This window comes from Salmo salar, chromosome 02, assembly GCF_965601325.2.
Source record: "Salmo salar chromosome 02, fSalSal1, whole genome shotgun sequence".
NCBI lineage: Eukaryota > Metazoa > Chordata > Actinopteri > Salmoniformes > Salmonidae > Salmo > Salmo salar.
In genome coordinates this window covers 80,148,416-80,161,677 of record NC_138292.1, presented here as the reverse complement: position 1 = coordinate 80,161,677, position 13,262 = coordinate 80,148,416, and the positions used below count along the sequence as shown (strand labels likewise).

Genomic DNA, 13,262 nt, shown 5'->3' with positions numbered 1-13,262 from the left:
CTTTTTCCCCCCCAGGAGACTGAAAAGGTTTGGCATGGGTCCTCAGATCCTCCAAAAGTTCTACAGCTGCACCACTGAGAGCATCTTGACTGGCTGCATCACCGCTTGTTATGGAAACTGCTGGGCATCCGACCGCAAGGCACTACAGAGGGTAGTGCGTTCGGCCTAGTACATCACGGGGGCCAAGCTTCCTGACATCCAGGACCTATATGTCTATAGGTTCGAGTCCAGGCTGTATCACAACCAGCCGTGATTGGGAGTCCCATAGGGCGGCCCACAATTGGCCCAGTGTCATCCGGGTTCGGGCTTGGCCGGGGTAGGCCGTCATTGTAAATAAGAATTTGTTCTTAGCTGACTTGCCTAGTTAAATAAAGGTTAAATAAAATACAAAAACACATAGGAAATGCTTAGAAATAACCAGGCTAAAGCAATGAATGTACAGGCTGAATGAATGGAGATTGTGATGGTAAAATGCTGTACTGGTGTGAATGGCCACAGAATCCCAGTCACACACAGGGAACGGGGATTAGAGGTCCTAACATGTGACTTAATAGGATACCCAGTAGCCGACGGCAACGGAGACAGCTAGTCTTACTGGGATCCAACACATAACGAAAAATACATTACAGACTAAATACTTCACAGTTTACATACATTTAAAAACATGAATATGTAGTGTGTGTGTGTGTGTGTATCTATCAGTTACACATGTCAGTACATACACACAACAAGTAGGTCACATGGGGAAGAGGCGTTGTGTCGTGAGCTATTGCCTTATTGGTTGTTTCCAAACCAGGTCTGAGGTTCACTAGCGCTGTATAAGATAGATGGGAGTAGCATGCACTCATGGCTCTGTATAATACTGTATGTTTCCTTGAATATGTTCTGGACCTGGGGACTGTGAAAAGACCCCTGGTGGCATGTCTGGTGGGGTAAGAGTGTGTGTCAGAGCTGTGTATACGGTGACTATGGAAACTATTTGGAATTTCCAACACATTCTTATAAAAACAGGAAGTGACGCAGTCAGTCCTTCCTCAACTCTCAGCCAAGAGAGACTGTGTGCCCTCTGATTACAATGAAGAACAAGATGTGCCACTCTGTTCTGGGCCAGCTGCAGCTTAACTAGGTCTTTCTTTGCAGGATTTAAACATATGACTGGACAATAATCAAGATAAAACTAGAGCCTGCAGGACTTGCCTTGTGGAGTCAAAACATCTCTTTATTACGGACAGACCTCTCCCCATCTTTACAACTATTGAATCTATATGTTTTTACCATGACAGTTTACAATCTAAGGTAACACCAAGTAATTTAGTCTCCTCAACTTGTTCAACAGCCACACCATTCATTACCAGATCTAGAGGTCTAGAACTTAGGGACTGTGCAGCACACACACACAATCCACTTCAACCAGTTACATTGATACTTCAGAATGAAACAAGGCAGGGATTATAATATAGATATAGAAATATAGATAGTAATAAGATAAGTATCATAGCCTACAGGTTACACGCTCACAATAAAACGCTCGCAGTCCTGGTCACCGTGGGAACACAATGAGTGGTATTCACACATTCAGTTTATAGTCCTGGTCACTGTGGGAACACAATCAGTTTATAGTCCTGGTCACCGTGGGAACACAATGAGTGGTATTCACACATTCAGTCTATAGTCCTGGTCACCGTGGGAACACAATGAGTGGTATTCACACATTCAGTCTATAGTCCTGGTCACCGTGGGAACACAATGAGTGGTATTCACACATTCAGTCTATAGTCCTGGTCACCGTGGGAACACAATGAGTGGTATTCACACATTCAGTTTATAGTCCTGGTCACTGTGGGAACACAATGAATGGTATTCACACATTCAGTTTATAGTCCTGGTCACTGTGGGAACACAATGAATGGTATTCACACATTCAGTTTATAGTCCTGGTCACCGTGGGAACACAATCAGTTTATAGTCCTGGTCACCGTGGGAACACAATGAGTGGTATTCACACATTCAGTCTATAGTCCTGGTCACTGTGGGAACACAATGAGTGGTATTCACACAATCAGTTTATAGTCCTAGTCACCGTGGGAACACAATGAGTGGTATTCACACATTCAGTCTATAGTCCTGGTCACCGTGGGAACACAATGAGTGGTATTCACACAATCAGTTTATAGTCCTGGAAACCGTGGGAACACAATGAGTGGTATTCACACATTCATTTTATAGTCCTGGTCACCGTGGGAACACAATGAGTAGTATTCACACATTCAGTCTATAGTCCTGGACAGGATGAGGTGAAGCCTTCCGTCAGGAGAGCTGTGATTGGCTCAGGTGAGGAAATAGCATTCATCGCCTGCATTGACCTTTGACTCATGGCAGGGCACGAGTTAATCAACTGTCCACATTAATGGAGGGTACTTTGTACTTTCCCATGGACACCCGAGGGTAATACCTGTTCACTGTCACCGCCGGTGTGAAGACTAAGATCTCACAGATACCAAACAGTACACTTTCCCATGGACACCTGAGGGTAATACCTGTTCACTGTCAGAAAAGCAGAAATCACACACATTCTAAAATGTTATCTTATTACACACAAACACTTTTAACCAGATCATTTTCAGACTGTTTACGAGGTTTGCTTGAGGAAATATGAGCGTTTGAGGCACTTTTGCGTGGCTGTGTTGTAGTTATCGTCACTCTTCGTCAGAACTCTGCTGTGTCCATGTCTCCAGCCGGCCGTCTGTGGACCACTGGGTTAAACTTCCCGCCTTTGAGCTGATGGGAGGAGCTTTGTGATGGGAGGAGCTTTGTGATGGGAGGGGTTTGATGTAGACTAGAGGTGTGAGATGAGCAAAAGAGGAGAAGGACCCCTCTGCTGTTACGTTAGCACTAATGAGTCAGCCAGTTGCTATCAAGACCCAGCTTACAGCTACATTAAAGTAAACCAACGTTTTGCTAATACATAACACCATCTAATAGGGCTGGGCGATATGGCCCAAATATATAATATCCCGGGAGGACGGTATTTGACGGGAGTTTAGGTTGATGAATAATACAAAATTCTTTCTCCATTCTTATTGTTTTATTTTGTACAATTCAACTTGAACCAAATACAATTTCCTACATTTCCATCAATTTCTTCATTTCCTGCACTCATTTGCGATAATTTTCACACTGCCACGCAGGGCTGCACGATATTGGCCACCCAAAAAAATCAAGGCCTTTTTTTTACCAAATGTTGCAATTGCGATTTGACTTCTAATTTAGATCAAAACACTGTATCAACTAGCTACCGTTGAAATCATGGAAATAGAATAATTATTTGAATTCTATAGTCAGAATATAAATAAGTGGGCATTTTGAACACAGTGTTGGTTGGCATGACAACAAATGAAAATGCCAGGGAGGAGCTACCTCATATAGCTAACATATTCATGCTTCTCCTGATCTTATTGGTTTAGAAGATACTGTTTCACAAACAACATGCTGATTTAGGCCTCCACCATCACTGGTATCAGGCTGTATTAGCTAGCTACGTTTGCTCTGACTCAGTACATCTATTATCTAGCTAGCGGCTAACACGATACAGAACAACTCCCTTAGAAAAGACAAACTAGCTGTTTGCAGATGTAAGAAACAGAAGGGTAAATTCTAGAAGGCTAGTGTATTGATATTGTTGCATGTGCTGCATTGACCATGCAGACTGAACACACGTGTCTGGAGGTCCAGAAACAACATATGGGCTCCTTGAGTGGCAGGGGGCGGGGCAAGGTCTGTGTGGAAAGCGGCATAGAGAGAGAGGGAGAGAGCAGAGAGAGAGAGGGAGAGCAGAGAGAGGGAGAGCAGAGAGAGAGAGCAGAGAGAGCGAGGGAGAGCAGAGAGAGAGAGCAGAGAGAGCAAATACCGTTATATTTTAACATTTTTTTATTTTTATTTTATTTTTTAACTAGGCAAGTCCATTAAAAACGAATTCTTATTTACAATGACGGCCGACATAGAAGGTAAAGTAAAAACCCAAACTGGTCCGTGCATCAATATCAGTATATAGTAAAATACGGTATACCGCACAGCCCTGCCATCTAACCAATTATCAGAAAATGTTAGCTATATGCAGTTATCCTAGCCAGTAAGCGAGTCAGCCAGCTAACGTTAGCTATTTAGCCAAATAACTTTAGCTATTAGCCAAATAACATTAGCTATTAGCCAAATAACATTAGCTATTAGCCTAGCCAACAAGCACAGTTATGGTCAGTATATGCTAGAGCCCAACTACTGGAGTCCAGTTAGAACACAACATAACGGCTTCCCACTAGATAACACAGTCACAAAGTCCTTGAAGAGCATGAGCTAGCTACCGAGTTACCATAGGAACAGAGGACATCCTGCCTTGTTTCCTTTTTTTTGGTGCCATTGTTATTAACTTGTGTGGTAGAGAACCTTTATAGTTCTGAGAGCTGATTGGCTGACGGTGGGACGTGCCTCATAAGTGCTCTGAGCACTGCTCACACTCAGCGATGACGGCTGACTTGAGGCCCAATACATTCAACATGTTAAATTATTGTGATGTCGTAAGAGCCTGTAGAGTGGAGAAAGCTACCGCGGCAGCCCCCACAGCCTGTAGAGTGGAGAAAGCTACCGCGGCAGCCCCCACAGCCTGTAGAGTGGAGAAAGCTACCGCGGCAGCCCCCACAGCCTGTAGAGTGGAGAAAGCTACCGCGGCAGCCCCCACAGCCTGTAGAGTGGAGAAAGCTACCGCGGCAGCCCCCACAGCCTGTAGAGTGGAGAAAGCTACCGCGGCAGCCCCCACAGCCTGTAGAGTGGAGAAAGCTACCGCGGCAGCCCCCACAGCCTGTAGAGTGGAGAAAGCTACCGCGGCAGCCCCCACAGCCTGTAGAGTGGAGAAAGCTACCGTGGCAGCCCCCACAGCCTGTAGAGTGGAAAAAGCTACCGTGGCAGCCCCCACAGCCTGTAGAGTGGAGAAACCTACCGCGGCAGCCCCCACAGCCTGTAGAGTCTGATTGGGAGCCTGTAGATCGGGCTATAAACGCTGGTGTCTCTTTAAGTCTGCTGTCTGCCTGAAGGTCTTCCCACACTGAGAGAAGTGGTACAGGGCTTCTCTCCTGTGTGAGTTAACTTGTGTGCCCTCAGATGTGATGACTGACGGAAACTCTTCCCACATTGAGGGCAGTGGTAAGGCTTCTCTCCTGTGTGAGTTTGACAATGTTTCTTCAGGTATCTTGCCAGACTGAAGCTCTTCCCACACTGAGTGCAGTGGTAATTCTTCTCTCCTGTGTGAGTTAACTGGTGGGCTGTCACATTTGATGAATGACTGAAACTCTTTCCACATTGAAGGCAGTGGTAAGGCTTTTCTACTGTGTGAGTTAACTGGTGTGCCCTCAGGCTTCCTGTTTGACTGAAGCTCTTCTCACACTGGGAGCAGTGATAAGGCATCTTTCTTGTGTGAGTAAGCTGGTGTCTATTTAAGGTCTGTAAAAGAGGAAAACTCATCCCACAAACAGAGCAGTGGTACGGCTTCTCTCCCGAGTGAGTTCGATGGTGTGTCTTCAGGTGTCCTGCCTGACTGAAGCTCTTACCACACTGAGAGCAGTGGTACGGCTTCTCTCCTGTGTGAATTAGCTGGTGTGCCTTTAGAGCTCCTGCCCGACCAAAGCTCTTCCCACACTGAAAGCAGTGGTACGGCTTCTCTCCTGTGTGTATTCTCTTGTGTTCGTTTAGCTGTCCTTCCATACAGAAGCGCTTCCCACATTGGAAGCAGTGGAAAGGCTTCTCTCCTGTATGTATTCTCTGATGCCTCTTCAAATTGAACGAACAGCTGAAAGTCTTCCTACATTGGGAGCAGTGGTACAACTTATTTCCTGTGTGAGTAAGCTGGTGCGTCTTCAAGCTGCTTGGTGTCTGAAATCTCTTCCCACATTGACCACACGTGTATGTTTTCTTCCTTTTGAGGGTCTTTTTGTGTGGTATGAGGTGAGTTGGACACACAAAACTGTCTCTGCAATCTGAACAGGGATGGGGTCTACAAGTGTGTCTTCTAAACTCCTCTGGATCATAGAAACTATTGAAGCAGTCCATGCAGTGGTGATGTTTCTGTCTTGAGTTCCTCTGTCTGTGTTGTTTATATTTTCCTGATGCTGTGGAACTGGGCTCACTGTCTGAACCTGGCCTGGAGCTCTCTCCTGTGGGAATATGGACAGATATGGGGTTAGAATCAGGAACAGAAGCATTGGCTTTAGACTTGTTTAAAAACTATTAAGATCACTTTATTTGTCCAATTAGAAAACAATGGAATTGTGACTTCCTGTTTAAAACCAACATAAACATACAGGTTGGAGCAGAGGGCTGCCGTACTATGTGGGCACGTGGACCAGTTGCTGTGGGGGTTAAGCATCTTAGTCAAGGGCACAACAGCAGGTGATGGCACTAGCCCAAGCTTACAGCTCTTTATTCATCGTTTCATTAATTAACAGTTGATTAACAGCGGATTTCATAATTTACTGGGCACCGCACGAGCAATGAAAACAACGACTTTCTAATTAGAACCATCTACCATCCACAGATATACACTCCGACTTGAGGAAAGAGTTGCCAAACAGTCAGAGACACAGGTTGATAAACTGTGGGTTAGTGGTATACTGCTAAACAGAGTATATCATCTCTGTCTAAAAGCTGGACTAACTTTAACAATAGTATATCATCTCTGTCTAAAAGCTGGACTAACTTTAACAATAGTATACCATCTCTGTCTGAAAGCTGGGCTAACTTTAACAATAGTATATAATCTCTGTCTGAAAGCTGTGCTAACTTTAACAATAGTATATCATCTCTGTCTGAAAGCTGGGCTAACTTTAACAATAGTATATCATCTCTGTCTGAAAGCTGGGCTAACTTTAACAATAGTATATCATCTCTGTCTGAAAGCTGGGCTAACTTTAACAATAGTATATCATCTCTGTCTAAAAGCTGGGCTAACTTTAACAATAGTATATCATCTCTGTCTAAAAGCTGGACTAACTTTAACAATAGTATGTTATCTCTGTCTAAAAGCTGGGCTAACTTCAACAATAGTATATCATCTCTGTCTAAAAGCTGGACTAACTTTAATAACCTCTCTTGGGTAGGGGGCAGTATTTTCACGGCCGGAGGAAAAACGTACCCAAATTAAACGGCCTACTACTCGGGCCCAGGAACTAGAATATGCATATTATTAGTAGATTTGGATAGAAAACACTCTGAAGTTTCTAAAACTGTTTGAATGATGTCTGTGAGTATAACAGAACTCATATGGCAGGCAAAAACCTGAGAGAAATCCTACCGGGAAGTGGGAAATCTGATGCTGGTAGTCTATTCAAGTCTTTGCCTATCTAACACACAGTGACTTAGGGTTCATTTTGCACTTCCTAAGGCTTCCACTAGATGTCAACAGTCTTTAGAACCTTGTTTCAGGCTTTTGCAGTGAACAGAGAGCGAACAAGAAGGCCGGGGAGTTGGTGAAGGACATGAGTTCATTGGCGCGCATTCACGTGAGGAGGTAGGTGTGTTCCAAAACGTTTTTCAAGACATTGGAATCGTCCGGTTGGAATATTATTGAAGTGTTATGTTAAAAAGGCCCTAAAGATTGATGCTATACAACGTTTGACATGTTTCAACGAACGTAAATATAACTTTTTTTAAACTTTTCGTCGTGACATTTTGGCCGCGCTTCCTACATTTGGAGTAGCTTACTGAACGCGCAAACAACAAGGAGATATTTGGACATAAATTATGGACTTTATCAAACAAAACAACATTTATTGTGGATCTGGAACACCTGGAAGTGCCTTCTGATGAAGATCATCAAAGGTAAGTGAATATTTCTAATGCTATTTATGATTTTAGATGACTCCAAAATGGCGGGTATCTGTATTGCTTGATGTCTTTTTCTGAGCGCCGTACTCAGATTATTGCAAAGTGTGCTTTCCCCGTGAAGCTTTTTTGAAATCTGTCACAGCGGTTGCATAAAGGAGATGTTTATCTATAATTCTTTGAAGAACAGTTTAATATTTTATCAACGTTTATGATGAGTATTTTTGTAAATTGTTGTGCTGATTCACCGGCAGTATTGGAGGCAAAATATTTTCTGAACATCACGCGGCAATGTAAAATGCTGTTTTTGGATATAAATATTAACTTGATCGAACAAAAAATGCATGTATTGTGTAACAGGATGTCCTAGGAGTGTCATCTGATGAAGATCGTCAAAGGTTAGTGCATAATTTTAGCTGGTTTTCTGGTTTTTGTGACGCCTGTCTTTGCTAGGAAAATGGCTGTGTGGTTTTTCTTGTGTTGGAACTGTCCTAACATAATCTAACTTTATGCTTTCGCCATAAAGCCTTTTTGAAATTGGACAATTTGGTTACATTAACCTGTTAGGGCTAGGGGGCAGTATTGACACAGCCGGATAAAAAACTTACCCGATTTAATCTGGTTACTACTCCTGCCCAGTAACTAGAATATGCATATAATTATTGGCTTTGGATAGAAAACACCCTAAAGTTTCTAAAACTGTTTGAATGGTGTCTGTGAGTATAACACAACTCAAATGGCAGGCCAAAACCTGAGAAGATTTCAAGCAGAAAGTGGCCTGTCTGAGAAGTAGTGTTTCATCTTGGCTCTTTTTATTGAAGACTCAGGATCTGTGCAATAACGTGACACTTCCTACGGCTTCCATAGGCTCTCAGAGCCCGGGAAAAAGCTGAACGATATCGAGGCAGGCTCTGGCTGAAACACTTTATCGCTTTTGGCAAGTGGCCACTCAGAGTACTATGGGCTTAGGCGCGTGCCTGCGTCGACCGAATGCTTTCTTTTCCTTTGTCTGTTTACCTAAACGCAGATTCCCGGTCGGAATATTATCGCTTTTTTATGAGAAAAATGGCATAAAAATTGATTTTAAACAGCGGTTGACATGCTTCGAAGTACGGTAATGGAATATTTAGAATTTTTTTGTCACGAATTGCGCCATGCTCGCCACCCTTATTTACCCTTTAGGATATTGTCTTGAACGCACGAACAAAACGCCGCTGTTTGGATATAACGATGGATTATTTTGGACCAAACCAACATTTGTTATTGAAGTAGAAGTCCTGGGAGTGCATTCTGACGAAGACAACAAAGGTAATAACATTTTTCTTATAGTAAATCTGACTTTGATGAGTGCAAAACTTGCTGGGTGTCTAAATAGCTAGCCCTGTGATGCCGGGCTATCTACTGAGAATATTGCAAAATGTGCTTTCACCGAAAAGCTATTTTAAAATCGGACATATCGAGTGCATAGAGGAGTTCTGTATCTATAAATCCTAAAATAATTGTTATGCTTTTTGTGAACGTTTATCGTGAGTAATTTAGTAAATTCACCGGCAGTGTTCGGTGGGAATGCTAGTCACATGCTAATGTAAAAAGCTGGTTTTTGATATAAATATGAACTTGATTGAACAAAACATGCATGTATTGTATAACATAATGTCCTAGGGTTGTCATCTGATGAAGATCATCAAAGGTTAGTGCTACATTTAGCTGTGGTTTGGGTTTATGTGACATTATATGCTAGCTTGAAAAATGGGTGTCTGATTAGATTATGTCAGCAGAGTACCCAGACAGAAATAATGTTTTGCTTTCGTTGTAAAGCCTTTTTGAAATCGGACAGTGTGGTTAGATTAACGAGAGTCTTATCTTTAAAATGGTGTAAAATAGTCATATTTTTGAAAAATGTAAGTAATAGCATTTCTAAGGTATTTGAATAACGCGCCACAGGATTCAACTGGCTGTTGAGTAGGTGGCTAGCCCATAGAGGTTAAGGAGACGTGTATCTTTAAAATGGTGTAAAATAGTCGTATGTTTGAGAACTTTAAATTATGACATTTTGTGGTTATGAATTTGGCGCTCTGATTTTTCACTGGCTGTTGAATAGTGTGAACCATGGGTGGGACGCTCCCCAAGAGAGGTTAACAATAGTATATCATCACTGTCTAAAAGCTGGGCTAACTTTAACAATAGTATATCATCTCTGTCTAAAAGCTGGGATAACTTTAACAATAGTATATCATCTCTGTCTAAAAGCTGGGCTAACTTTAACAATAGTATATCATCTCTGTCTAAAAGCTGGGCTAACTTTAACAATAGTATATCATCTCTGTCTAAAAGCTGGGCTAACTTTAACAATATCTGTGGGAAGTGAGCTGTAAATAATAGCAATAATAATTGTAGAATCCCCTGAGGCCGCCGAGGCACCAACTTCTCTCCGTACTCCACACCTGAACTTACCTGGGTCAGTGATACTATCTACTTCTTCCTCATCTTCCTCTAGATCTGGAGCAGACACATCTCTGTTCTCTGCCTCCTCCTCTTTGACTGCTCTCTCCTCCTCCTCTTTGACTGCTCTCTCCTCCTCCACCTCCTCTTCTTCTTCTTCTTTGATTGCTCTCTCCTCCGCCTCCTCTTTGACTGCTCTCTCCTCCTCCACCTCCTCTTTGACTGCTCTCTCCTCCTCCACCTCCTCTTTGACTGCTCTCTCCTCCTCCTCTTTGACTGCCATCTCTTCCTCTAGAGCTTCTGGCTCCTCTTTGACTATCACATTGAGTTCCAGTGTTTGACTGCAATCCTCCAGCTTCACTGAGACCATCTCTGGACCCTGCTTTGAGGTTCTCTGGACTGGAACACCACAGCCAGACCCCTGAGACTTGGGTTCAGACATGGAAGGCTACAGATGGATTCAAAAGAGGCACAAAAAAATGAAAGGTGAGTTTCACTAGAACAGCTTTGCTAATAAAGTGATACACCATGTATAAAACATATTCCATCTGCTAGGATTCTGCTAATAAAGTGATGGAATATGTTTTATACATGGTGTATCTATCACTTTATTAGCAGAATCCTAGCAGATGGAATATGTTTTATACATGGTGTATCTATCTGCTAGGATTCTGCTAATAAAGTGATAGATACACCATGTATAAAACATTCCATCTGCTAGGATTCTGCTAATAAAGTGATAGATACACCATGTATAAAACATATTCCATCTGCTAGGATTCTGCTAAGAAAATGTAGCTAGCTAGCCAACATTGCTGTGGCAACGATCGCTAACGTTAGCCATTTGAGCTAATTGGGTTTCTGATACATTTTACCGTCACCTTTCTCCATAGGGTGGGATGATATCTAGCTAGATACAATTACAAGCAAGAAGTTTGCTAGTTTAAAGCAAAGGCGAACCAAAATTACATTTGATATGACGCTGGCTGAATGATTAAGTAAATGATTCCTAAAACTGAAGTAAGGCAGCTACGGTTAGCTAGCGAGCTAACAAACACTGCGGTCAAGTGATCCAAAACTCGGTAAAGCCATCCTCTCTTCAGTTTCCTCATGAATTTGCAAATACACAACACTATACGGTTTTGTGTGTTTTCTGGGAGGGAAACTGAGTTGGATGCTGTCATGCTCAGATAGAGACGACGGCTTCAAATAGTCTCCAAGAAAACAACTTGAACCACACTTTTTCAATCTTCCATAATCAAAATGATACCAAATGGTTGATTTCATTTTGGCGCCTTATCAAGGCTGCAGTGGCTGGTGTGGTTTATCAAATGTTACATTGTTAAAGATCATGTTTACAGTCATGACATTACCAACACACACAGCTGCATAAATGTAATATGCCAGGGAGATATGTATACTGCAGCTAAGAAAGTAATACTAAGTGTATGTTGTGTAGTAAGCTGTTAGTAGCACATGTGCCTCACCCTAATAATTTGGTCTATTTACACCTCTTAATTTTGCCTACTGTTCTGACTGTTCTACTGTAGCCTATAACCTGTTTTAGAGAAATGTAATAATTTAATATTGTAAGAGCTTTCATTGTCTGCTTATTAGCCCCCTTTATTTATCCTACGGTTCTAACTTGGTGTACAGGGAGTACACTGTAAGAACAGCCCATGTTCTGAATTCTGTCGCTGTACATTTCAATAGTGCTAAACAAATAGTTATTGACTAATGTTGCTTCCGTCCTAGCTCAGTCATTGTCTTAATTTAAACTACGGATTCCCTCTTATCTGCTTGTCGTCCCCTTATGCCATAGTTTGTACATCTCAATAGTCAGTAGAAACCACATCTGTTTAAGCAAGTCAGCCATATCAGCTATGTTTTTTTTTTAAAGGCAGTAAATGAGGCTGAATGAACTGTTTCGCTGCTCTGCTGATAGCCAGGTGTAGCAGTGGTAAGATGTTGGGACGGCTTTATGTAGGTCCTAACAGTTTGTGGGCACCGTTTGTCACCGTTATTATGCAATGGATGTATTGTTTAGTGTTGTGTAGAGTAGTGGCTTTGCTCGCATGCCACATTTGTTGTTGTTTTTTTCACCAAGATGTACATGCTAAAATCGCCAATGGTCCTCCCTCACCGACAGCTACAATAGTCAATCAAATGCCTGTCCAACTGATCCGTTCTGGCGCCGGCCCTGCCCACTTACTATCTAGTGAGTAGGCTGCCTGGTTGAAATGAACGATTCAAAAATCACATATTTGACATTGTCTTGATGACGAATAATGTGATCAGTCACAACACAGCGTCTTGAAGATAGCTAGCTAAACAAACGTGCTTGCTAACAATGATAGCTAGCTAGCTACCCTAGGTTGAAGATGAAAACCTAGGCAACTTCAACCTACCATAGCTAACGTTAGCTAGATAACATGGCTAGACCGTCTCTAATGTCCTGAAGACTAGCTGTTATGTACATAGAATCGTTAAAGAATGTTTTAAAGTTTGATCTTACTTTGGAACGGGAATTTGAAATGTTGACTACCGACGATACTAACAACAACTAACTAGCTAGCTAGCTAGCTAGGTAGCTAGCGTAACTCCGAACTACCTCCTTTCCCAGAACGACGTCACAGATAGAACAATGAGCCAGATATTTCACCGGATATAGAAGTGTGAAGCCTCCGGTTGGCGTTTCTTCTCACTACCAAATATGGTGATGAGAGGATGCCCAGTGGCCGGCAGTGGGAGAAGATAGATTTTGTACTACATCATGCAAACTTTCACATCATTGCAACATTTGATCTCAATACATTTTTTTGTTCCCAAAACTAGCATCTGTTAAGACACATTTTTGTAGATTTTACCCTTTGCTAAAGTAAAAAAAAAACACATTTGTTCCCACTTTAAAGGACAGGCTGTGGTCCATCTTGAGTTAGTTATAACAAAATCTT

At 42.3% G+C, this 13,262-nt stretch overlaps 1 protein-coding gene across 2 annotated transcripts; it reads right to left on the bottom strand.

Annotated features, from left to right (window-relative positions):
* Positions 1–1,251: 1,251 nt before the first annotated feature.
* LOC106593361 (uncharacterized) lies at positions 1,252–12,942 on the bottom strand. Of its 2 annotated transcripts, XR_006762685.2 has the most exons (4): positions 12,824–12,942; positions 10,321–10,756; positions 4,991–6,200; positions 1,254–3,776 (listed from the first exon to the last, which is right to left on the bottom strand). XR_006762685.2 is itself a non-coding variant. In XM_045710506.2 (3 exons), exons 2-3 carry the CDS (start codon positions 10,748–10,750, stop codon positions 5,062–5,064), a joined length of 1,569 nt encoding a protein of 522 aa, XP_045566462.2. In that variant the 5' UTR covers positions 10,751–10,756; positions 12,824–12,942; the 3' UTR covers positions 1,252–5,061. The 2 variants fall into 2 exon arrangements, 1 of the variants encoding a protein (XP_045566462.2); XM_045710506.2 differs by having other exon boundaries at positions 1,252–6,200.
* Positions 12,943–13,262: the final 320 nt, after the last annotated feature.